General features: G+C 40.4%; 1 protein-coding gene across 2 annotated transcripts in view; it reads left to right on the top strand.

Moving 5' to 3' along the window:
- Nucleotides 1-231: 231 nt before the first annotated feature.
- LOC114788448 (cadherin-18-like) overlaps nucleotides 232-25228 on the top strand; it is a 49516-nt gene continuing 24519 nt past the window's right edge. For both annotated transcript variants that reach the window (XM_028977031.1, XM_028977032.1), the window contains exons 1-4: nucleotides 232-425; nucleotides 6641-7162; nucleotides 18863-19157; nucleotides 20976-21095. In XM_028977031.1, coding sequence (XP_028832864.1) covers nucleotides 6902-7162; nucleotides 18863-19157; nucleotides 20976-21095 — 676 coding nt within the window. In that variant the 5' untranslated portion in view covers nucleotides 232-425; nucleotides 6641-6901. The remainder of the gene's footprint in view (nucleotides 426-6640; nucleotides 7163-18862; nucleotides 19158-20975; nucleotides 21096-25228) is intronic.

Here is a 25228-nt window from a genome sequence, read left to right on the forward strand (position 1 = left end):
TCTGAGCTCAGAGACAGCAAAAGAGAGGGAGATGAAGAGGAAAGTGCAGGATTGAAAATATTAGGAAGGATGAACATTTGAAGGCAGAGTAAGAAAATCTCGGTTGTGTGTGTGATGGGACTGCAAAAAGTGTGTGGCATGCATGTACAAAAAGAGAGAGAAGGAAAGAGAAAATGGAGCGAGACTGAAGAGACAGAGAGAGAGAGAGAGAGTGTATGTGAATGTGTTGGTATAACTGTGTGCTTAACCGACCAATCAGAGAGCCCCTCCTGAGCTGCGGTAGGCTGGCGGTTTGGGGAGGCAGCGGACAGCTCTGCTCGGAGGTGGATTGGGAGCAGAGCGGCTGTGAAAATGAGGGAGTCGGCTCGGATCCTCGCTCCTCTCGTTTCCTGCGGCGGGTCACCCTACCGGGACTGGCGTGTGAGGTAAGGGCTCGCCCCTTCCACCTTCTCTATCTCTCCATCTAGCTCTGCACTCCTGCACATCTGGTCAAGTGCGTGCAGCTGCTGCAGCTGGTATTCTTTTTTTTTTTTTTTTTATCCTGGGAAAGAGTGCTGGTGAGTTAGTGCTCGTGCGAAGGCATGTGCACCAGGAAACAAGACATTTGGGTGGGATTCCGAAGGCATCAAAAGTGCGGCTCCCCCTTTTTTTTTTAAACGCTACAGCACTTCACTCCGGCGTCCGTTACTCGCAGGCTGTAATTCCTCAGAGTGGGACGTGCTCTCAGAGTGAGAAAAGAAAATGCCCGAAGGCACAGAGTTGGCTTTTAATTCAGACGTGGCTTTGGGTCATGTTTTCCCCTTGTATGTCTGTATTGTGCTGAAGACCATGAAAATGTGATACGCTTTGACAAGGAACATATGCTACAGAAATAAAGCCCCCCACATCCCCATCTCCAGTCAGCTGCAGTGGTCCCATCATGTAAGCAGAGAAATGTGCTGAAATGGTGTAGTGATGGGGAGGGGTGTGTGTGTGCGTGTGTGTGTGTGTGTGTGTGTAGAGGAGGGGGGGGGGGGGGGGGTCTTTCGCCTCTTACTTGGAACGGCTCTATCTATTGATCTTTTAAGGCGAGGGAGGGGAAATGATGGGGCGCATGCTAAGCAGCTCTTTAAAACCCCTTCTCAGAGAGCTTGTACTGACGGCCTCCCCAGGGCTTCTTTGATGCGCATGGTGGGGGGGGTTTGGTGGGGTGATAGATGTATTGTCGGTCAGCGCACCTTTGGCTGTGGACTCTCACGTGCTGCCCGCACGGCATGGTAACAGACACCTCTCAGGCCCTCCCCGGAGACCAGAACACTGCTAATCCTTTAATGTCCAATCAGCCTTTAAAATCACACCTATTTAAGAGCTGAGGCTTTCTCTTGTCAGGGTACAATAGACAAATAGACCTCCGGTTGGGTACATCTCAGTAGTATAACCAAACAAATGTTAAATCCGTGCAAAAAAAGGGACATTCATTATGACGTTCTGTTCCCCAAACCAAAATTATGCCAATTTCCAAACTCATCTGCTTAATGCTACATCTGTACGAAACAAAGGAGAGAAAAAAATGCCTCTTTTCATAAAAATTACAGTCCTGGCCATAAGTGTATCCTCATTACAATAAGACCATTCAGTTAGCTGAAAGCCTTTTTGGCTGCCGGAGTTAATGCCTACATGTCACCAGTGGCCGAATTCAATTTAAATAGCTAATGAAAAATTGTTGAATAACTTGGAGTGCGCCCTTTACGTGGCAGGAGACTGCGATCGGTGAAAAGGTCTTAGGATAAAAGCCGATCGCTCGCAGACGGCCGTTTTAAAAAGGCCTACCCTCTCGCCGACCATCTTTTGGGCCACTGTGCACACACCTCTCTATTCCAATTAGCATTGTAATTAGCCACAGTGGATATTAATCAGTATTGCAAATTTGTTTTGAGGACCTCGGGAGGACCTGCATACATTAGTCGGTAGCTTTGCTCTTGAAATGTAGAACAAGGACGTACCAATTAACACCTGCTTTCAGCACCTACCGCTCTGTTCCACTGCCAACCTGGCAGGATCAACAGGAGATGCTCAGGTTGGGAAAATTGTCCTCACTCAACGACTATTAACGTAAAGGTGAATAACTTACGTTCCAGACGTGCGACAGGGGAGTGGACCTGTCTGTACCCTTTGCTCGTTTAAAAAGTAATTAGAGGCTCTTTCGTGGACACGTGTCCTCCGCATTAGACCCATCATCCTTAGTTGAGCAATGGGCAGCCGTGCGTGGGGACACCTTGGCAATTCGGGATTCGAACTGGCAACCACCCGATTACGGGGCCATTTCCTTACCCGCAAGTCCACCACTGCCCCTTATCTTGTGGCCGTGTGGCTCCAGTCAACCTCTTGTTAACCAGTTATCATCCAGTTTGGTGGCAAACATTTGTAATTTAGAAGTGATTTGAGCTCAGAACAGTAAACAACATCTTGGACTGCTTGAGTGGGAGCTAGCGAGTGAGAAAGTCTGATGTTTACACTTTCAAACATCTAGTTCTCCAGAACACTTGAGACATCCCCGGCTTGTTTCAGACATCAAGCCAAATGAATTTATTTTGCTGGCAGCCAGGCCTGCTCGCTTGAGTGTCAAAGATATCTTTATTAAAGTTTTATACATGATTTTTGCTGTGCAATATGCTCTTGGGTGCTGAATGTGGAAAGCCGACATACAGACCTGGTCTGCTTTTCTGGAATAAATTTTAGCTCACTATTTGGCTGAAATGCTAATATTATTTTTTTTTGTTCTCGTCCAAAAGCTTTATTGTTCGTATTTTTTTCTTTACAGTTGCACCCATTTTATTATTACCATTTGATGTGACCTGCTGACCGATGCATTCATTCAACAGTGGAGAAATAAGCACAAGGGTCAAATACCCTATTGACACTAATAAAGCGGTAATGATGTGGACAGGTGTCCCATCACTTTAATGGTCGGTGAAGGACAGGAAATCAATGATTTTAAAGAATCACCATCACGTCCCGGGGGCATGTTTTTTTCTAGGAACAACAATTGTTTGAAACGAAAAGCAGGTTTCGCTTGCCCCAAAGCGCTGCAGTGCAAAAAAAAAAAAGACTAATAAGCATCCTTCCACCATGATGCTTCTAAAAACTGCATCCAGATGTCTTAAAGCTGCATAATTTTAAACAATTTCTCTTCTTTGAAGTAGCTTTTAAGGGGAAGAAATGCACCATCATATTTCATGTGTCTCCTCAACCACACCTTTTTTAACTGCAAGGTTTAAAGCTCCTGGATGAATGCTTATGTACTCTGACCACTATAATGTTTAGACAGCATTTTATGGTTCATGCAACCTTTTTTGTGGCCATTTAAGCTTGTAGCAGGCAAGAATTACTGTTTTTATTTGTGTTCCATTAATATCATGGTCACTGTGTGTTCATAGAAAGAGTTAGAGATGTGTTTTATTCTGCCGTGTAAGTTTAAGTTTGGGTATTCTGACACTGTCTGTCTTCAAATTAAATGATTAAATTCATTAATGAGTCCAGCAGCAGAACAATTTCAGCATCATGAGATTGATCTTTTTTGGTTTTCTTTTTTGCTGTAATAGCTGACCAGGGGTGGACAGAGGGCAGTGTGAGGGTGTTGCCTGGAATTTCTAAAAAACCATTGGTTTGCTGTGTGCAATCAAGCTTCGTCCAGGCAGTAAAATGTGTTTTTTTTTTTTTCCATGTCACCACCAAATGCCCTACAGTTTCTGTTGATTTTTTTTTCTTTTCAGAACTGGCCTCAACATACCCATGCATTATCCAGTTATTCATTTTATATAATTCCTTTATGCATTTTTAAATCAAAACAAAAATGACTTCTGGTAGCAAGCATTTACATGATTTGCAATATGTTATTTGTGTCATCAGCTTTTCCTTCATGAATTGTTCAGTGAACTCTGCGTTAATACCTAGAATTCAGGGAGATGTAAAATAAATTGGTGCTGAAGGTTCAGGTTTACAGGTTAACAATCCATGCCAGTGTTTTGTTTCTGCCAGCCATGTGTATTAGTTAGCTGAGTGCTTTAGACAGGAGGTAAATAAGACTTGGCGGACAGGGCACGTTGGCCAATGTTACCTTGGCTTGTTCGCCCACTGGCACGTTTTTCATTAAGCGCTGATGATATGGATGTTTGGCTTTGTAGCAGCCATGGTCCTTGATTGCCTGACACCCACTGTGTAGAACTGCTGTTATGAATGTAGACAATGGGATTATTGAGAAGAAAGAGATGAGATGGGATGCCGTGCAACACTAGGCATTTGACAAGTTGACAGAAGCAGAATGCAGAAGTAGGTTGCATCTGACAGCTGTCAATCATTACTGTAGACTTTGTTTACAAATTACCAATGTGTATTCTGGGCTTAAAAATAAGTCCTTACAAGGAATGTTTCTGTGTTATTATAGGTAGGTTAGTTTCTCCACTCAAAGATACTTTTGTTTCTATCAATTTGTATATATTTATTTCTCCAAATCCAGAGGATGTTCTTCATGTGATTTTGGATAGCAGCCCCCATAAGCCTTATCTAGCACCAGGACAATGCAGCCATAACCCTCCAGACAGCTCTTTTGTCTCATTGATACTCTCTGAGCTGGACAATCCAAAATTGTGTTTTGTCTGCAGAATGAGGGAGAGTGAGTGAAAAATAGACTTTGCGCCAGTCCAAGACAGAAAAGCTTTGTCCTAACTCTCGTTTTTTTACTGTGAGAACTAACAAGCCAATCAGAGTGACTCATCATTGAACCATTAACAGGCAGGGATGTTAGATAGCTCTAACATCCCTACCTTTTAATGGTTGGTTGATGTAACAATGCCATTTTGACCTGAGAAATCAGATTAGACATGGATTTTGAGGGTGAAATGTGTAATTTCCCATCTTAAAAACAGCAATGTGTCCGAAATAATTATGAAAAAACACCCCTACCAGTGCAAAACACAAGTGGATGGTGAGGAAATGAGTAATATGCCTGCAGAATCTTTGAGGACAGCACCAAGTGAGGTGAAAAAACGGGCCTTAGATTGCCAACCCATGGTTCAATATATCTGAATCCAAGATATATTGGAGTGTCAGCATAAGTTGACACATAGTGTATGTAATTCTGAACCAGTTCAAAGACACAGTTAAGATTCATGGAAAGCTCACGCTCACATTCAGCTGACCACTGGTGGAGTACAAATTGAATGTATCGCTATGTGTGCTGTCGCCTTCCTCTCGCCAGCGTTATACTCAGTGACATCAGATGGAAGAGTTGGATAAAAACAGTCATCCCTTCGGGCTGCTGTGAACAACAATTCTTGTTGTAAGATGCAGCGAGAAAAATGACTTCTACAGTTTCTGCAAAATTACACAGAGAAAAATATCTACAAGCTCAAGTGTTTATGCACTTGACAATAAAATTTGAAAATGCTTTTTGCAAGCAGAGGAATGTCTTACAGCCAATCAGTCCCAACATCAAATGTTGCAGTATTTTCCTCTCAAGCACCATTAAAAACCACAAGTTAAATCAACATCAGATTCCAATATGGGCATAAAGCATGAGACGTGACCCCACAACATGTATTCACGAGCCTTGATATGATGACATCTTCTGTAGTTTGTGAGAAGACTGTAAATTAGAGCTCCATTAAAACCCACTGCCAAGTTTGCATTCGGCCCAACGTGAAATACTCACCGCAGAGAAATTGTTCATTGTTACTTTCCAGTGAAGCGTATCTGTCATGACAGGTGTGTATTTATTTATTTGCGGAACCTGCATGAAGGGAAAAAATAAAAAAAAGTGCAACTCGCATCGCAGATCAAAACCCTTCAGGTAAAAACACAAAACACTGCACGGCAAAACAGATCCATTACCGCTTCCCGTGGGATTAAAAGCGCGCTGGCATCCAGTTTTCTTGTGTTTGCCACTGTAAACGGTGCTTTCGGGTTACTTTTTTTTTTTAAGAACTTCTTGTCTGACGCTGTAAACGTGGGGAAGACACTCAGATGTTATCAGTTGCCTCGGATATCGTCGAGAGGGAGAATTTGCAGGGGATTAATGAAAACGACCGCAGTTCACAAAGTCCCGTAGTAATAAAATCTGTAACAGATGACAGTTGAGCATAACAAATTTCCCATTTTGCAATTGTATGCCCAGGTAGCATAACATTTTCGGGGCCATATCTGCATGAAAGCACAAAGGCCTCGCGCATATGGACTGGGTCCAAATCAAAGTGTGGTTTCAGCACAAATCTGCTCTTGTTCTACAGCCGCTCTTGTTCTGAGCCTGTTCTGTGTTCCAGACCTCAGCTGAAAAATGTCAGCGGGAATAGCACAGACTTTCAAAGTGTCTGAGGCAGATCGGTGATTAAAAAGCCCACGGACTTGTGCTCTCGGACCAAATCCTGGCTTTGCTAATTCATCTTTACCCTGATGCTGTTATAGGTGTGGCCCAGATCTACCCCAAGTCTGTTATCTGTTACTATAGAATGACACTCTCTTACCACTTCGCAATTTTGTCAAATCTGGCTGAATTTGGAGCTGCTGGGAGAGTGTGTTGATGTTCCAGCCTGAACCCGGACTTAAGTAGTCCATTGTTTTGTACCAGTTTTACCCTAATCATGTCTTCTTTTCTCTCGCTGCACAGATCCACTGTGGATATGTCATCTTTTCTTTGGTGAGCCACCTACGCATTCTCTCTTGGCTAATTTATCCAGTGCCTTTCATCATCTGTGCATGATGCACATGGAGTGCACGTCCCCCATGAGTGGATTAAACACGATGGACATCAGAAGGAGCCTTTGGACCAGCCTGTACTGAGCTTTGTGCTATCTATCAGCGGCAGCAGCCTCCGGGTGCACAGCGTACCTGGGGGTTGCGGTGGGAGTCGCCACACCCTTTCTTTACCATGAGAGTCTCCACCTGTGCCACTGCCCGCCTTTGCCCATTGTTGATTTGTCTATATGTGGCCCAGAGGAGCTGTGGGACCCTGTCACAGACGTCCCCCATTAAAACCTTACGGAACCTAAACCAAAGCCAAAGTCAGAACCAGACAGGAAACCCAGAGCAGGAGAAAGACCAGCATAATCGGCCCAAACGAGGCTGGATCTGGAACCAGTTCTATGTATTGGAGGAACACATTGGACCAGAGCCTCAGCATGTAGGGAAGGTAAAAGCTGCTTTTGTAATCTGAAGTGTGTGTGAGCACGTGTGTGCATGAAAAACTAAATGTGAATAAAACAGTTAGCGCTGTAAATGGAAAATGGTTCCCACTAATGAGTTGCTAAGCTTTCAATTAAAGCCAAACTGGTATATTGGTTACAGGTCATTTATCATCAGGACACTGATAGGCTGAACATGCACAAGGCTGCTTTTAAATTGTTGCTGCTAATTAGTTGAATTACCTGTTTTCCAATGGACGAGTACAATAATATTTTTTTAATATTGCTATGCCTTATTTATTTCTGCTGTGATTAAAATGAGAGGTTGACCACCTGTTCTTTTTTTTCTCATGAAGAGTAAACAGCTTGGGTTTTTGAAGGAATTTATTTGACTTCATAAGAAAATGACCCGTGATTTGCATGACTCTAATTCATGCGTGATTAAGATCCCTCATATAGGCCAGAAGGAACCCATGAGCGAGAGAGATTAATGTGACTGCTAATAATGGCATTAATGGCAGTTACCATTTCATTTATTTATTTTATTGTATCCCCCTTATTCTACCCCCTAGTACACTTCAGCAGGATCTGTAATATTTGGAATTTGATTCCAGCCCATTTGCATGTATGGCAGGGTGATATAGCAACAAAAATGGATCTCAATATACTGTACAAGATTTTTCAACTGATATTTAACACAATTTGTCTGATATTGCCAGACTGAAACCAAATACATTTAAGATAATAAACAGTTGTTTGGTTGTATATATTAATAAATTATCAAAGCCCAACATTCTCAGAAGTGTTCAGAAGCATCATGTTTTTTGCTTAATGGCCGCAAAAGATGATTGATTTTAGGCAGGCTGTGGAGGCTGAGCTGGTATTTGCAGTGGCCTAGCGGTTAAGGAAGCGGCCCCTAATCAGAAGGTTGCCGGTTCGAATCCCGATCTGCCAAGGTGCCACTGAGGTGCCACTGAGCAAAGCACCGTCCCCACACACTGCTCCCCGGGCGCCTGTCATGGCTGCCCACTGCTCACTCAGGGTGATGGGTTAAATGCAGAGGACAAATTTCACTGTGTGCACCGTGTGTGACAATCACTTCACTTTCACTGCATGCTTTCTGTGTGGTCACTTGGGTGGTATTTTTTGTAAGTGATTAAAATTTTTTGTTGTATTGTCTGTCTTTGAAGGTGCATTTCTAATACATCTATCATTTGCTCCACATCCACATTGCTTTGGCCATTGCTTTCCAAAGAACTTAATTTTAGAACCTTTTCAGTCAACAATGACTTCACATAACTGCAAGTCATGATTTTAGCTGCCTTCCCGGACTCTTCATTTCAGCCATTTTGGTCTTTGCTTGCTTTATGCAGTGAACCACATGCAGTTTTACTAAATGCAAATTAGAACTCGACATAATTTGACCTGATTATTTTGGCCAGCTTCTGTATTCCAGCCTCTTGTCTCCATTTAAAAATAATATAAATACACACAAAAGAAGTTAAGTGTGAAAAATGCCCAAATCACCAAGATCAAGCAGAATTTTATTGTGGTCATCGATCGAGATCATATAATGGTCCAGCCCTACTTGTAAGTTATTAAGGGTCTTACTCAAAATATAGAAGTATGGAGACTCATCCTGTGAGAATGTGGTCTGACTTTTTGGAAATGTGCTGATCTTTGATTTAGATTTTTTTTCTCAGTGCAATGAAGCATATACTACTGAACTAATGTTTCCTTTTTTGTCAACAAAAAGGTCCTCTTGCACTTTTGAGCTAGTATGACATGTCTGTAGAGATGTATGCATTTGGTCTTAAAATGTACTATTCTGAAAGTGTGCTCATTAACACTCCGTGGGACCCAATTCAAAATGGCAAAACAGGAAATATAAAAATTCTGACTGTCCCCTTTATATATATGGCTACAGTGCGTGTGTGGTTATGCAATTTAAATATATAGTAATTAATTACATCTGCTACATCTGAGTAATAGATAAAGTAATATTATTACTTTTTAAAAAGTTTAAACTAACTTCTTTAAAGAAGTGCTGCTTAATGTAATAATTTTAATGTACAACTCAGACAGACAGGACAAATTACATAAAAAGCAAGAACGATAACTCAAATGTTATCCACTTTTTTTCCCTGAAAGGTGTGTTAAAAAGCCATCCAGGACAGATGGAGCCACTGAGTCACTCTGAATCAAAGTTTTCTTATTATGAGTTGTGCTTAGGGATGAATCACAACTAGATCTGCATGGTGATGGTCTATACAAGATCTGTTTTAAAAATAGGCCCATGCATTAATTTTTAGTTCCATTTAGCAAGGAGGTGTGGGAGCCTTTTTAGCTGGTGGTACTGAAGAGCTCGTCCACTTGGAAAAATCTATTAATGCTTTGGAATCCAAGAGCATAATACAGAAAATTTCCACAAGGCATTGCTCCTTCTCACACTGCAAAGATCACCAAGAATCAGTAAACTCAAACCTAACTAATTTCTCAAGGGTTTGAACGCTTTATACAATTCTTTAATTCTTGACTAGCCAATTATTGTGTATTGAGACCTTAAAAAAAAACACATTTTACAGTTTGACGGCTAGTCAACTTTTAACCAGCAGTATCCTGCATTTACTTTACTTGCAGTTAGTATAGGGAGAAAAACTGAAGGTGCTGAAAGTCATGAGGCCATGACACCAGTTGGCCAGACTGATACTTCTGGATCGCTGCACTCTGTTTTGTGGACTAAATATGATTTGACAGATGTGACACTAACTGACATACATCGAACATTATTGGGTAAAAAAGGTTTGCAACCCCACCAACCGCTTTCGAATCCAGCTGAGCATGAGTAGATCTTATTCTACAGTCCTGGAATGGCCATGTTAGAAATGTACAAAGTTCAGATTAATTTATGGATTAATATAACCAGTTTTAAGATTATAAACTGGATTTTGGGATTTCTATAAGACCATTTTGCACAAAGGGAGAGCAAAACCATGAAAAGAGCATTAATTTTAAAATATGTTACAAGAATGAGTGCGGTTGGGAAAGGCAAAACCCTAAGTAGGCCTCTCTGTCCCACATGGGTAACACTTAAATCTGTGTTGTGGTGTGACCTTGCTCTTGGACATGCTGTTACTTGAGCGAGATGAATATTGCAATGAAGCCTGCTTGCGGCAGTGTGACAGAAAGAGGCTGGAGCTCATTGCATTCTGCTCTGGATTTTAGTCTGCCGCTTTTTTTACTCACCACCCCCCGACCCCCCTTCAGCAGCCAGCGAAGATCAGAAGGGGAGCTGACCTCTTTGTAGATGTGCTCCACTAAACTGTGAGGTTGACCAATCACTTAAGAAAAAGAAATGTTTTGCACCAGGAGTGGACAACAAGGTAAATGTAATTTGTGACCTTTTTTTTTTTTTTTTGTACAGTATTTTTTTTATTTTACTCCACTTAATTATGGAAAATATTTTTACTGTAGAAAGGTTCATGCCAAACATTAGATGCAATATAGTAAAAAAAACAAAACATTTGTGAACATGTTTCAAGTTTAACGTACTTGATGTAGTCACAAATAAACTGAAACTTAAGTTCTTAAATGCTGCTATTTCAAATAATGGAAAGTGTTCTTCTTTAATGTTTTGTGCCAATAATGATCCGTGTCAGAATATTTGATGTTCAATTAGCGGCGTGGCTCAAACTATTCTCGTATTCTGGATCAAACCTATTGTGTGTGTAGTTAGCATTCTCTCCCTGTGTTGGAACAGGTTTCCACTGGGTTCTCTGGTTTCCTCCCACTGTCCAAAGGCATGTACACAAAGTGAAACTGTTACTCGGACTTGTCAGTAGGTGTGAGTGTGTGAGTGAATGGTGTGTGGGTGTGTGCACCCTGCAGTGGGGTAACACCCTACCCTCTGTAAACTTTGCCCAGTGTCCTAGGATGAGCTCCGGCAGCAACAACTATGAATAGGAGTTATGGAAAATGTCTTTTCACTTAAAAGGAGTTAATTATGCATGAGTTCTGTTACAGACAAATGATAATAGAACAATAAAACATTATAAAAGAAAGTTAATAAACATTATAGATCACATTACATTTTATATTTTGAATGCAAAATGTTTAAAGGGGATTGGCGTCTACTGGGGTTGATTTTTTTGGGGGGAATCTCTCTTTTATATTACCTCAGATATTTGATTAATACTGTACTCGTGTTAAAGATGTAATTTTTGATACTAGAAAACAATTGTTTGTCCTTTAATAAAACAACAAAAATCCTCTCATGGAAGACAAAGACATTTCTTCATATCATCATTTACATGTGTACCGGTAATCAATGTGTGTTTTACTAGCTGCTCAGTTAATTTAATAATTCATTGACTTCATTTGAGTTTAGTTTCTATTTGTGTGCCGTTTTTAATGATTTGTCCTCTATCACATACTTGTTTGATGCATTTTCACAGCCAGACAAATATTGGAGTCAGAAAGGTTATGTTTTTCAGCTCCAAATCTGACTAAATTGCAATCTTTGTTGACCATTTTTTAATGCTGGCCATGGAAATATGTAAGCCCAGTCCTCTGATCCATATGAGCATCTTATATAACACCGCAGTTGGGTCCCTAGTCACAGATTTGTGCAATTTCCATCCTCATTTGCAAAGCAAATACTTCATTTATATCTCAAATACTTCATTTATATGTCATTTTGATCACAGAATGTAAATCCGTCTTCCACGTCTGATGATGCGCCAATGCTGCATCATGGATTTAGCTTATTTTTTGCCTGATGGCGGACTAAGTGCCACACCATCGTCTCCGAGTGACAGAGGGGATGATTAAATGTCTGCCGTCCTGAATCAGGGATTGATTTGAACCTTTTCACCTCCCTCCCCTTCATGCTAATGACAAATTACTGGACCTGCTGCTTCTTCTGCCCACTTCCTTTTACTGTTCCAAGGTGCTCACACTACAGGCAAAATTGACCTTTCCATCAGCAACACCAGCAGTTTGACTCCTTATTTAATCAGCACCTTGCTTCTTGTGTTATGAGCAAGTTTATCAACCTCCATACAACCATGCCATCTGTCTTAAATCTGTTGAGGCTACCTGCCCATCAAACGCTCCTTTTCTTCTCAGATCAGGTGTGCAGTCAATGTTCTAGTTAGCTCCATTGAATATTTATGCTCTAATTGCTCATCTTGCATTCTCTGGCAGCCCTCTCTGGGCTGCATGGCTATGGGGATGTTGCATAATTGTGCCCATACTGTGGGCATGGTTGAGGTTGCCTGTTAACGCGACGGAGCATCTGGCCATGCGGCAAACCTGTGAAAAACAGTGTGCAACTGCAAACGTGTTGCTGCTGAAGCAGCTACTGTGCCTAACGTGACAGGGTATTCTGCACAAGCTGCTGCCGCTAAGAAAAAGCACCTTTCATTCATTGTAGTATTTTTGGAGCACCGGAGTTGATACAGTACACAGAAGTGCTTAGCCAGCATATTTTTCCCCAGAGCCTAGGAAAAGGTAAAGGTCTAGATTGTTTTTGCGTTTTTTTTTTGGTGCATTTGGATGTGTGTGTCCGCACAATATTGCAGGATCCCCAGGTTTTGTCAGCCCCTTATCTGCTCATCGCAATGATAACGCAGTGCCGTGGGTGAGCATCACACCTATTATCCAGCTTTTGAATTCCCTTTGAGCAAATTCATGTCCTGCACAGCCATGACTGATAGCACTGCCATGAACTTTCACACCAGGATGTCTGATAGATCCAGATTGTCCAGAGACCATTTGTGCCAGCAGGGGTCACGGTCCACATCTTGGGAGTACCTGTAATGATCACAGTCTGTTTGCACAGAGCACTTTTCATGTCTGTTGAAATGTTTGGTCGTATAGCAGGAATGAGTTCATGGGTTTGTTTTGTCTGAGAGAGGCCTAGATTTGCTCATCATGCACTGTTGGATTGTAAAGAAGAATTATCTATATGATGAGTGCTGAACAAGCCTAAATGCAGTAGGAATGCTAGTTGATCATTTGACACAGACTGTCCTTGACATCATTTAGGGGTTTGTGTGCAGTCATACTTCCATATGATTGACTGGATATAACCCATGCCATTTTTATTCTGGCTTAAACATCTTGAATTTGCAATCCATTTGCTGAGTTGTAATTGAAAGTAAATGTATTGGAATGTAATTGGATGACTAGGTTTTTTTTCCCTTGATTAAGGTTCCTATGGATTTTGTTGAGATGTGGTAAAATGCTGTCAAACCACATTTTCAGACCATGTGACAGAGGATGAAAGGATTACGTCTTCCAACGTGTTCCATTATACAGGGTTAGGATCAAAAATTTGTATCCTAACCCTCTTCAAAAGCATGAAAACATTGGTGAATACAACAGTTAATTTGCCATTGGCTGATTAAATACAGAGATTTTTGCAAATCTGTCCCTGATTTGATCTAATTGCAGACTTAAGTCTTACTTACCAAGTCCATTTACATATCTGAAAAAAAAACATATATACATTTTTTTTATTTCACGGTGTCAGGATTGGCCACCGGTGTTGAGCACAGCTGCCGTCAATCCTGACGGCGTATAAATGCCAGATATTTCCGCCCCTTCCAGATCTCCGGCATTTTCGTGAACTTCATTGGGCAACAGCGTGTATGTTTGTAATTTGAGTTCTGGCAATCGGCACAGGCCTACGGGTTAGTTTATGTTCTTGATTTAAGTTAAATTGTTTTCGGCCATCGCGCCATTGTTTCTTTGTGTTTATTGTTTGTTATAATAAAACCCCTTCCCAACATGTCAAACCTCTGCGCTTCCTTCCCCCGTAAGTCTGTAGTCGTGACACACAGACAAATATTTTGTCTAGGAAATTGTGAGTTCTCTGGTCAGTAGTGCAAAAAAAAAAAATTTTGCGTTGAATTAATGGATCTTTATGGATCATTCTTAGTATACTATTCATGCCTGACATTTAAATCAAAATTGAATCATAGAACAATAGAATAAAAAAGTCGGAAGCTAAAAGCTCAAAAAATTAAGCGACTCTGCCCTTAACTGAAATAGGACCCTATTTTCAATTTGCAAAGCACAATTTCACTGTGGGTAGAAAACATACCAGAGCAAAATAAATGTATTTGAGTGTGTATGAGCATGAAGCTCTTCATGAAAATGGTATAATCTGAATGTTAAAAAGACAAAAGAAAAGAAAAAAATTATAATATGAAAACAATCAAATAAATATTTATAAAATTTACATTTTTTTCACTTAAAAAACAAAGCAATTTGTTTTACCAGGAGTCACAATAGTTACATTATTTGCTATGTTTCTTTTTTCTCTCCCTAGCAATTTTTTTCAGTTTTTCATTCCATGCATTTATACTGTCGAAATTCAGTAGTGTGTGCACTGCATTATTATTTTGCTGAAATATTATCACTGTTCAGAATATTGTACACTATACACTTTACTCTACTCATTGCTGAAACAGAATTGGCATACAATCTGTGACACCCAGAAGTCCAGGAATTCCAAAAATACCTGAAAATTGGGGTTTTGTTTTATATTCTGTTGCAGGTAAAGGAAAACCAATACACTGTGTAGATATTTGTACAAGACATCACTATATTTATTTGTGAAATTTCATGTGACTTTGACATTTGGAGTGAGTAGCTCTGGACGCTCTGGAAATGTTCCTATAGAAAAGACCAGTGCAGCTGTTCTGTTTTAGTTGATGGGGTAGAAAACCTTCATTGGGATTTATTGGCATTCATTAGCATTCATTAGGTTCAGACCCATACTCTGGCAGAAATGATCCATGACCTTGCAGAAAAAGGTGGAACTTTTACACTTTTACCTTTTCTTTTGTCATGATTATTAAATATGCTCACCAGTAGTATACTTTGTATGCTCTTTCCTGCTATCCAAAGGCATGAACGCTAGGTGAACTGGTGACTCTAAATTGTGTGTTTGTGTGTGTGTGTGTGTGTGTGTGTGTGTGTGCACCAACTTTGTACCCTGAGTCCCGGGATGGACTCTGGCAGCCACGGCCCTGCTTAGCACTAAAGGGTAATGTGTAGTGAGTATGCTTCAGTGAGTTATTCTAAATGATTTAACCCCTGTTTCTACCATTGACTAATAAAAATTGTTAGGTGCCAGTTTAATTTCAGCTGACATGAAGTGGACAATCCTTTAAGTCGACACACTCTGCTGAGAGGTTATTGCTTACAGATTTCATGACTACTCTGGTTGGCGACTTCTTGTAGAGTGGACTATCTAGAGGAAGTTTCATTGTCATGCAGATCTTTCTTTGATTTATATTGGGTGTTGTAAAGATCACAACATTAAAAATGTGGAGCACACATGTCACACAAAGTTTTTGATGCTTTTATTGCATAATGTTTCCTTTTAGGCTTGATTGACCACATATGATAAGTTTGTGTTTAGTTTATATGTATTTATTTAGATTTAGTCATTTGAGCGATTATTTTACAAAGAGGAGTATATAAATCATACTACACTACATTGTTTGAGACCTACGTAAATAGGAAGCAGCTAAATCAGGCCATGCACAGGCTTAAATATTGATTATGATTAAAACACAGATGTGAGGATTTTGTCATATTAGACAAATATAATATATTTTCCAAAAGACCTGCTTAAGAGATAAGACATGGCATAAGACATGCCATTATGCCACCTGTACATTAGTTTTTTTCAGTCCTGAGTAATGAGTATTAAGTTTGTCACCATGTTTCAACTGGTGTATATGTGAATGTCCACCTCTACACTTGGAGCACATGTATTCATGTGTCTTTCTGTTCTGTTTCCTCTTATTCCCTGTAAGAGTTTGTGATTGTGGAACTGTGCTCTGAGAAATAGGATTTGCCCTCATATGCTACCCCATCCAACAAAATTTTCTAACACAGCTTCTGAAGCATTATTTTCAATTTGGCTGGTCTACCATCCAACCTCTACAACTAATACAGAAAGCAGCAGCATGACTGATCTTCAACCTTCCCAAATTCTCCCACACCACCCCTCTGCTACCCTCCCTCCACTGGCTCCCAGTAGCTGCACGCATCAGATTCAAAATACTGATGCTAGCCTACAAAGCCAAACATGGAGTAGCACCATCCTACCTCACAGCCCTTATTACACCTCGCTCTGCACCTCGTATACTCCGAGCCTCCAGTACCCCTCAAGGTCAGAACAGCTCAGTCACTAAGCACTTGCAAATGGCAACTCAAGACCTTCCTCCTTAGAGAATATTTAGATTAACTTGTAACCTTCTTATTGTCTTACTTATGCATAGAAACTAAAACAGAATAAATAAAAAGATTGTATTCATAGTTGGGGTCCTAGTGAACCAGAATTGATTACTTAATTGATCGTAACATGGAATCACGTTGTAAGTCACTCTGGATAAGGGCGTCTGCCAAATGGTAACACTTGAGGAATTAGTTGTCAGATAGTGAGAGAATGTATGTATAAGTCTTAGAAAGAGTACCAGTTGAAAACAATAAACTTTGTGTATTTACAGTTTTTTAGACTTTGTTTTAGGACTGTGGGAGGAAAGTGGAACATAACTATCTTACTACTGTATGATGTGTATGAACAAATATTTTAATTTGAATACACTTTCAATGCTACTGTATCTGATTTCATTATGCATTCATTTGTGTTAAAATTATTATACAAAATAATAAAAATCTATGACCTGATAAGAATGGTCTGCAATTATAAATTAAATCATAAAAAAAGATGCTTGATATTGAGGGGACTGTGGGGCTGTGGACAATGGCATGGTGCCTGGGGAGCAGCGTGTGGGGACAGTTCTTTGCTCAGTGGCAAGCCTTCTGATTACGGGGCCGCTTCCTTAACCGCTAGGCCACCAGTGCCCCACGTGAGTTAATTAGACAGTTGGCACCAGGAGGTCAGATCAGAATAAACGAAACGCCAGTAGCATAGATGTTGAAGCCCTAATCGAGAACTGAAGTTGTGTTAGCCATATGTTATTTGGATGCAATCACAACATCGGCCACACTTTCTAGATGGGGCTGTCAGGGAAGTTTATGGGGACATTAAGGTCACACGGAAAGAATACAATAGCTTTAAGGGAGAAGAGGTATTTTGATGGATGGTGTTCCTAATTGGCGGATGGAGGATGCGTGTGCAAAGAACCAAGCATGTTCTAGTCTGCCATATGCGCTGCTGTAGAGGTGAGTGTCCTTTCTCGCCATGGGGAAAATGTTTGGAAGGTGAACACTGTCCCGACTAATTGCTCTCTGCTCAGGGATTATAGCGGCAGCCAAGAAATGGAAGCCCACAGTGGGGGAGGAAAGGGGAATCGCTTCAATACAACCAAACACGCCAAATAATGTGTTTATTTCACCCAGGGATGTTTACTGCCAGCAGCTGCCACTTGCTTTCTGGACCATGTTCTCTCACAGGATTTGTGTGTTAAAAAAAGACATGATTATTATCAAATTAAGTGCAAGCATCCATGTTAAGATAAATGACCTGCAATTCTGTGGCCAGGAGGAGGCTTTCTGTGCTTTCCAATGGGCTTGCATTTCTTTCCAAACTTTTTTATTATGGGAAAATAATCCTAATCATTCATTATAATTACAATTAATTTCAATAATTGCTTTTTTTGCAGATTGTACATCAAGTGACATGACATGCTGCACTGTAAATGCTTCAGACATTCTCATGCACCAACGGTTCTTATCGTTCTTATCGAAACTGATGCATGCAGTCACTGACATATGGTTAACAGCCTTTGGAGAGTTGTACTCCTCACACTTGCATAACTATCATTCATGTACCATCCATTTTGGGACATTTGCCTCAGAGCAGTGACTAACCCAGGCCATAACACTCAAACTCACAACACTAAATACCACACACCAATAAGAGCCAATGCCATAACTGAGATTTATATTTTTTAAATGACATTTTTTTCATGATACTATACTACTATACTGATTTGGATTACAGTCTGTGAAAAGTTGGACTTTGCTTGTTAGTCCTTGTGCACTGAAACCATGTACATGTACAGACAAGAGTATTTCAAACAAGATACAATACAGGCTGAAAAGATACCACTCAAAGTGCTTGTATTTATGCACAACAACAAAATATTCTGTGCAGATGAGCCTAGTCAATATTTGTTGCCTTAATAAATATCACAAGGCAGCATTATTACACTCATAATTCAACTTCAGTGTAATTTTGTTTAGGTTTAGTGTCAAAGGAATTATTCTCAGAATGTCACAGCAGGGGTGGTTTTGGTGGGGTGATTTCATTTGAGAATTGCTAATTTGACTTGACATATATAGCTTTTAAAATTAGCTCTGGTTCGCGACTTTGGACAAAATTTCATCAGTCATACCCTGGCCTTTTAACAGAGCCGGGACCATTTCTTGTTATTAATTGCATCAAACTTTCAAAGAGTGTTAGTACTTTTTGGTCCCCTCAAGTGACATTCTCCCTTTTTTTTGTTACACTTTCAAAAAGCAAACCAGTTAGACTGTAAGAAGCATTAAACTCAACTCAAAAGACTCAATTTTTACAAAATGAAATTTGGGGCAAAACGTACAAGAAACTACAGTCATTCTGGCTTCTTTGCCAAGAACCAGTTACCTTTAACAGGAAATGACAAACACTTGGTAACACCTGCTTCCTCACAACCTATCTCTCTCTTTTTCATTGCCAGCTCCACTCCAATTCGGACAAAGGTGATGGGTCTGTGCATTACCTCCTCTCGGGGGAGGGTGCTGGCACCATATTCATCATCAATGAGGTCACAGGAGACATCCACGCCACCAAGAGCCTGGACAGGGAGAAGAAAAGCCACTATGTGCTGCATGCTCAGGCCATCGACCACCTCACCAACCGAGCAGTGGAGCCCGAGTCTGAATTCATCATCAAGGTCCAGGATGTCAATGACAATGCCCCCAAGTTTCCAGATGGTCCCTTCAAAGCCTCCGTGCCTGAGATGGCTGACATTGGTGAGAGACTAGGGCCTCTAGGATTAGTCAGGTGTCAGGTGGTTAACAGGCTGCATTCTGGCCAGGCAGGGAGCTCTCACAGTGGCTTAAATGGTCTTCTTGTAGAACAGATGTCAATCTTTTAATCTTTCTTGGACTCAGCTACTCTGTGGAGGTTGTCCTATACCCCCCACCAACTCATTAACACATCTCCCGTCCTCTGTGTCTGCCACTACGATAAATTAATCATTCACCGGATATATCTTTAAGATAAACATGGTTAGAATTCAATTTAATACTGTTAATTAGAATATATGGGCTTTATTCATTATTGCTCATGTAAGCATTGTCAGCCCTAGATGAAGTGCTAATTCTTCTTTCTCTCATGTAGGACTAAGATGTGATGCTAGATCGTTTCTTGAGGTAAAATGTTTTATTGTGAGGGCAAACAGGTCAGGGCTATCTAATCCCAGCTATTAGCACAATGCAGTTTTCATGAACATCACAAAAACATCAACAAAAAAACAATAACCCCAATGCATAGAGGCACAAAGAGGTTGGTGAATGAATGGCCAGGTACAGCAAGCAATGACTGAGCAGGGAATGACAGCATCTTGCATATTTATAGGAGTTGTGTCGCCTGGTTTCCACATCCCAGTCATGCGGAAAAAATCTCGTGACATCAAAGATGATTGTAAAGTTTGTCTGTGAACTTTTTTCTGTTGTATATGGTTGTTTGACAAGATTTAGATTGTATTTGTTTGTTTGTTTTTTATGTAATTTAAATAGCTTCTGTTAATTGTGGGATAGGTCATTTTTGCATTATCAAACAAATTTTTGCCAAATTAGATCACCCATTCAATGGCAGATGTATTCAGGCTGTTCTGATGGGTTTTATTAACATAGAACCCAACTCCCCACACCCAAAAGCCCCTACGGTCTGTATCGACACTGAAGCTCAGAAGCTTGTACTGTAAATGGAGTGTCAGGAAAGTGCTAATTGTCTCCCCTTTTCCTCCTTTCTTGGCAAATCGATTCACTGGGCACAGGTCAAGGAGCTTTGAAATTATCATTCTTCCTGATGGTTAACTCTCTCTGCGAACAGATTCAAAGGAAAAAGACATATTTATTCCCACATTGTCTTTTTAGATTCATAAAAAAAAGGAAATGTTAATTTGTTCATTATGTGGTCCATATGCAGTTCAGAGGCTTGTTAATTGCAGTGCAAATGCAACCAAACAAATGGATGGTTTTCTGTGCTCAAGATCAATAATGCAAATTAATAAATAACATCTTTTTGCTGATTTTAAGGTCACATGCATTAAGGGCTCCATTCAATCTGACATTTTTAGAAACATCTATTAGAGGCCTATTAGAACACTGGCATTTGGCTAAGTGGAACCCAAGCTTCCTTATTAAGCCTGATGATGTTTACCTGTACTTTTACCCAGGGAAGCTTCTGCTGTAGACGCCCACGTTCAGTTAGTGGCTTTATTGGCGTAGGATTCGGCTGAGGCAGGCTGGGGAATTATGATGTATGAGAGAAATTTTGCCCTCATCCTTTTCTGCATGTTAGTGCTGGGGTGTGTTTCTTTGGGCTTTTGTGCACAAGGCCACTACAGACGCTGACAAAAGGAGATAGTTGTACCCCCCTCTGAAAAAGACCATAATAAATGGTCAGGAAATGAAGACAGACTGAATATCCGCTGTTTTATTTCATTCATTTGTTTTTTGCCATTGTCTGGGTTCATTCACATTCAGCCATGCATGTGCATTTGTGTGTGTTTGCCTGCACTGTGAGAGGCGAGCGGGTTACTTAAATTTCCCTTCTGTCTACAGGAACGTCCGTCTTTCAGATTACTGCCACAGATGCGGATGACCCAACCTATGGAAACAGTGCCCGGATTGTGTACAGCATTTTGCAAGGACAGCCGTACTTCTCTGTTGACCCCAAAACCGGTGAGCAGTCTGCTGTTTTCTGCACTTTTTGCTGAATGCAGGAGTTCTTTTTAGCAGTTTACAGTAGCACTGCTGTGGCCTTCAGACTCTCTCACCCAGTCTAAAACTCTGAATGTACATTATAACCCCGAAGCAAGGTGGAAGTGTGTGTGCGTGTGAGTGTTTAAACAGCAGGTTATAACGTGACAAATCACTGCACTAAATGGGTTTTACTCTCTGTGCGACCTTCTCAGCATATGCAAAACATACAGCAGACAAACATAAGTCAGCAGAAATACGATCTAACAAAATCAACAAGGCATCAAGTAAACATCCCCATCACACAAACAATTGACAGGACTTGGCATTGTTGCTATGCTTTCAGGCACTTGTTCATTGCTTTGAAGAAATAAGAAAAAAAAACGTACAAAGAGACTGCATCTTTGCTCAGAATGTGATTTTCACAGGAGGGTGCACATCAATATAATGATTTGGGAACGTGCAAGTGTATGTGTGTGTGTGTGCTTGTGTAGAGACAGAAAGAAGCATAGTCTGGTGTCTGGATTCAAACTTGACCTCAGATATTGATCTTTTGAAATTTCAGCTGTGAACAAATCTCCCAAATTACTCAAAAACTGCTGGGATTTTGGTGCACGACTACATCTGAAAGAATACAGGGAAATGTTGACTCTCCCCCTTTCATTTATACACAATACTATTATGTGTATAATTATTAACCGCAGCATTATCCAGCAGCCCTCTTAGCTAATGCAAACAGAAGCCATCGTTTAGTGGTTCAAAATAATAATCATTTAAATTCTTGATTTTATCTGGAAACCACTCTGACCTTAATTAAATATTGCTCCTCTGGGCCAATCAACAGTATTGTTATAGAAAGCCGCACCAATACAGCACAGAGTTTGTTTTGATTCCTCACTGAAATATTCGAGACAAAAGTCTCCACGGGTAATCTCACGCTCCATGGGCATGAAACTATCCATGGTCATAATTTATGGTAGGGATGATGGGAATATGACCTTTCCACAATATTTTCTGAAACTATTCAAAAAATGTATATTTAAATTATTTATCCAGTGTCCACTATTCAAAATGCTCGAAAATAATTTAAATTTGATGCATATAATATCAGTATTTTCACATTCATTTACTGTAATCAAGTGCATTTACTTAATTTACTTAATCTATGATTGTGGTGTTTGTAGGCTACAAAGAGGCAGAATATATATATTTTTTTTTTGCATATTTATTTTTATGATTTAAAAATGTTAAGTCATATCTCGTATTCAAGATTTCTGATTTTTTTTTTTTGTCAAATGCATAGTTCTAGAAGTACAACGTGCACCCTGAACCGCTCTGTTTAGCTGTGCATAGTTAAAGAAATAAGGCAATAAAAATAAATAAAATAGAATAAAGGGGAAAATAAAATGTAATAAACGAGGAATGAGACTTGTAAAAAGGTAAGCGCACTAAAATGCAAGCAAATATTTATGTACATGGAGAGCATAAGACACAGACATCACTGCGTAGTGGTTATTGATACTATTAAAGTGCATTGTGTATTGAATGCGCAATTACCAGTGTAGCAGTAGCAGATTGCAAACATTCAGATGGTCGTGGTGTGAGGTCCTGGTTCAGCATCCTTATAGCATGAGGATACAAACTCATGCCTAGAGACACCTTGAAACTGGTCACCCTCTCCACTGGAATCCTACAGATGTTGAAGGGCTTGTAGCCCCGTTGCCATCACTTGCTGACATCCACCACCAGCACTTTGTCTTGCTTATGTTCAGCTGGAGGTAGTTTTCCTGACACCATGATATGAGGCTCTCTACCTCCTCCATGTAGGCCATCTTATTGTGGTTTAAGATGAACCCTTCACCACCATGTAATCACCAAACCTCAAGATTGTGTTTGAGCAGTGACTGGCCACACAGTCATGGGAGGGCACTTGCAAAGGAATGCACACATGGTGACTCTGAATTGTCAGTAAGTGTCAGAGTGAGACCGTGTGTGTGTGTGTGTGTGTGTGTGTGTGGCCTGAGGTTGACTGGCGTCCCACCCTTGGTGAGTCCCCACACTAAGCCCAGTGTCCCAGGATAGTAGGACTAAGTGGTTATGGGAAGTGGTTGTTTTAATGCTCTTTTATTGTGATTTTAATATGTAATATGCATGTAGTATCAAGCTTTTTACGATATATGATAGTAATGACATCACTGTCTAATGTGCAATAGCTACCCAAGCCTATGAAGGATTTAAATATTTTGGAATAGTCCAAACAGCTGAAAAAAATGTGGAAGCTGACTTCAGAACCATGTTGGCACAGTAACAGAGAATGGGCAACAAAAGCTTTCCTGAAAAAGGAGCTGAGTGAGCTCCCATGGGAGTGCCCTCAGTTCAGCCATCTTTTTCAGCTGTTTCTCTGGCTCATCGGGACCCCATCAGCAATGACAGCAAAACTAGCAGGTTCAGTAAAACCAGACATCTACTGGGAACACCTTTATATGTTGTTTAGCTTCTGCCTTTTATTTACAATAAAGTATAAATGGATTCTGGTTTGGCTGTTAATGTTTAAGTATTTTGGGTGCCTAAGCTTTTATTGGGGAGGGGTTGGGGAAGCGAATGCTGATCATGAAGGAAAGATGCCAGGGCACACTTTGGCTCACAGCTTGCTGTTGGAACTGTGTAGCTGTTGACAAGGGAGTGACCCTCTTTCCAGCCTCAAAAGCTTCTATGACTGGCATGTGAGCAACAAACCTGCTCATTTAATGAAAGTGGCCTTGTGAGATTACAAGAAGGCAAGCTTGTCATGCTCTGAACAGGGTTCTGCTGGGAATCCATGGGTTGTGTGTTCATCTAGATGTTGCTGATCATTTGCACTAATTACCAATTTCACTTGGATAATGTATAAGACCAAGTCAGCATCTTTGTCAGTCCTTAAAAGTCCCCACAACTCACATCAGATTGACCATCTGTGAGATGTGCTGGAAAAGCATGAATTTTTAAGCAGGAATGGCAGTTGACACACTAATTTAATTGCACCTTTCAACTTACTGCACTCTGGAAAAAAGTTGTAGGCACATCACAGACACACCCCAAGCACTCTGCTCTTGTGTTTTGAGTGTAGTAACGTAACTGGGTATCCAAAAGAGTAATCAGATTCATTGCATTCATTAATTTAATTGGGATAAAATAAAATAAATACTTAAATTAACATTTTGACAGCCACAATATTAGGGGACATGCGGGCTGGTTGAATATGATCATAAGCCTGCACAACCTTATGCACTCTTTGTTCATAAAATTGTCCACTTGGTCAAGTCAAGTCAACTTCAGTTCTAGAGCACTTTTTAAAAACAGTACCACTGGACCAAAATGCTGTACAGGCATAAAAGGACAAACAGTTATACATAAGAAGAACACATGGATGTAAAATACATGGACAGCAGAAGCAACAAATAGGGATAAATAAACAAATAAAATAAGTCAATAAAAAGAAAATGACATAAAAGTATAATGATAGGATTAAACCTAAAATTTAAAAGTTAAAAGATAGGGAGGGCTGAAGAGGACAAAAAAATAAAAACACATTGAGGGAAAACTTTTTAAAAGTCTGGGAAAGCTAAAGAGTAGAGGTGAGTTTTAAGCCTGGATTTAAAAGCAGAGATTGTAAGGGCAAATTTAATGTCAAGTGGTAGCTGGTTCCATAGGTGGGGCCCAGCAATTGTGAAGGCTCTGTCACCTTGCTTAAGGCGAGATTGGGGTACATGGAGGAGGGCATTGCCACTCGATCTTAAGGATGTAGGAGTTGGCTGAAAATGAACAAGATCTGTTATGTGGGGTGGGGCCTGTCCAATAAGATTTTAAACTGAATTCAAAAATGAACCGGCAACCAGTGCAGTGATGCAAAAACTGGGGTTATGTGTTGTCTCTTTTTAGTACTTGTCAGCAAGCGCGCTGCAGTATTCTGGACCAGCTGAAGCTGTGATAACAGTGACAGTGGGAGACCAATATAGAGAGTGTTGCAGTAGTCAAGCTACGATGTAATGTACTGACTTCAAAATCATTCAAATGTAAAATAGGCTTAACTTTTAACTAGTTAAAAGTGTCAGAGACTCAAAAACTTGACTCGACAA

This window comes from Denticeps clupeoides, chromosome 4, assembly GCF_900700375.1.
Source record: "Denticeps clupeoides chromosome 4, fDenClu1.1, whole genome shotgun sequence".
NCBI classification, from domain to species: domain Eukaryota; kingdom Metazoa; phylum Chordata; class Actinopteri; order Clupeiformes; family Denticipitidae; genus Denticeps; species Denticeps clupeoides.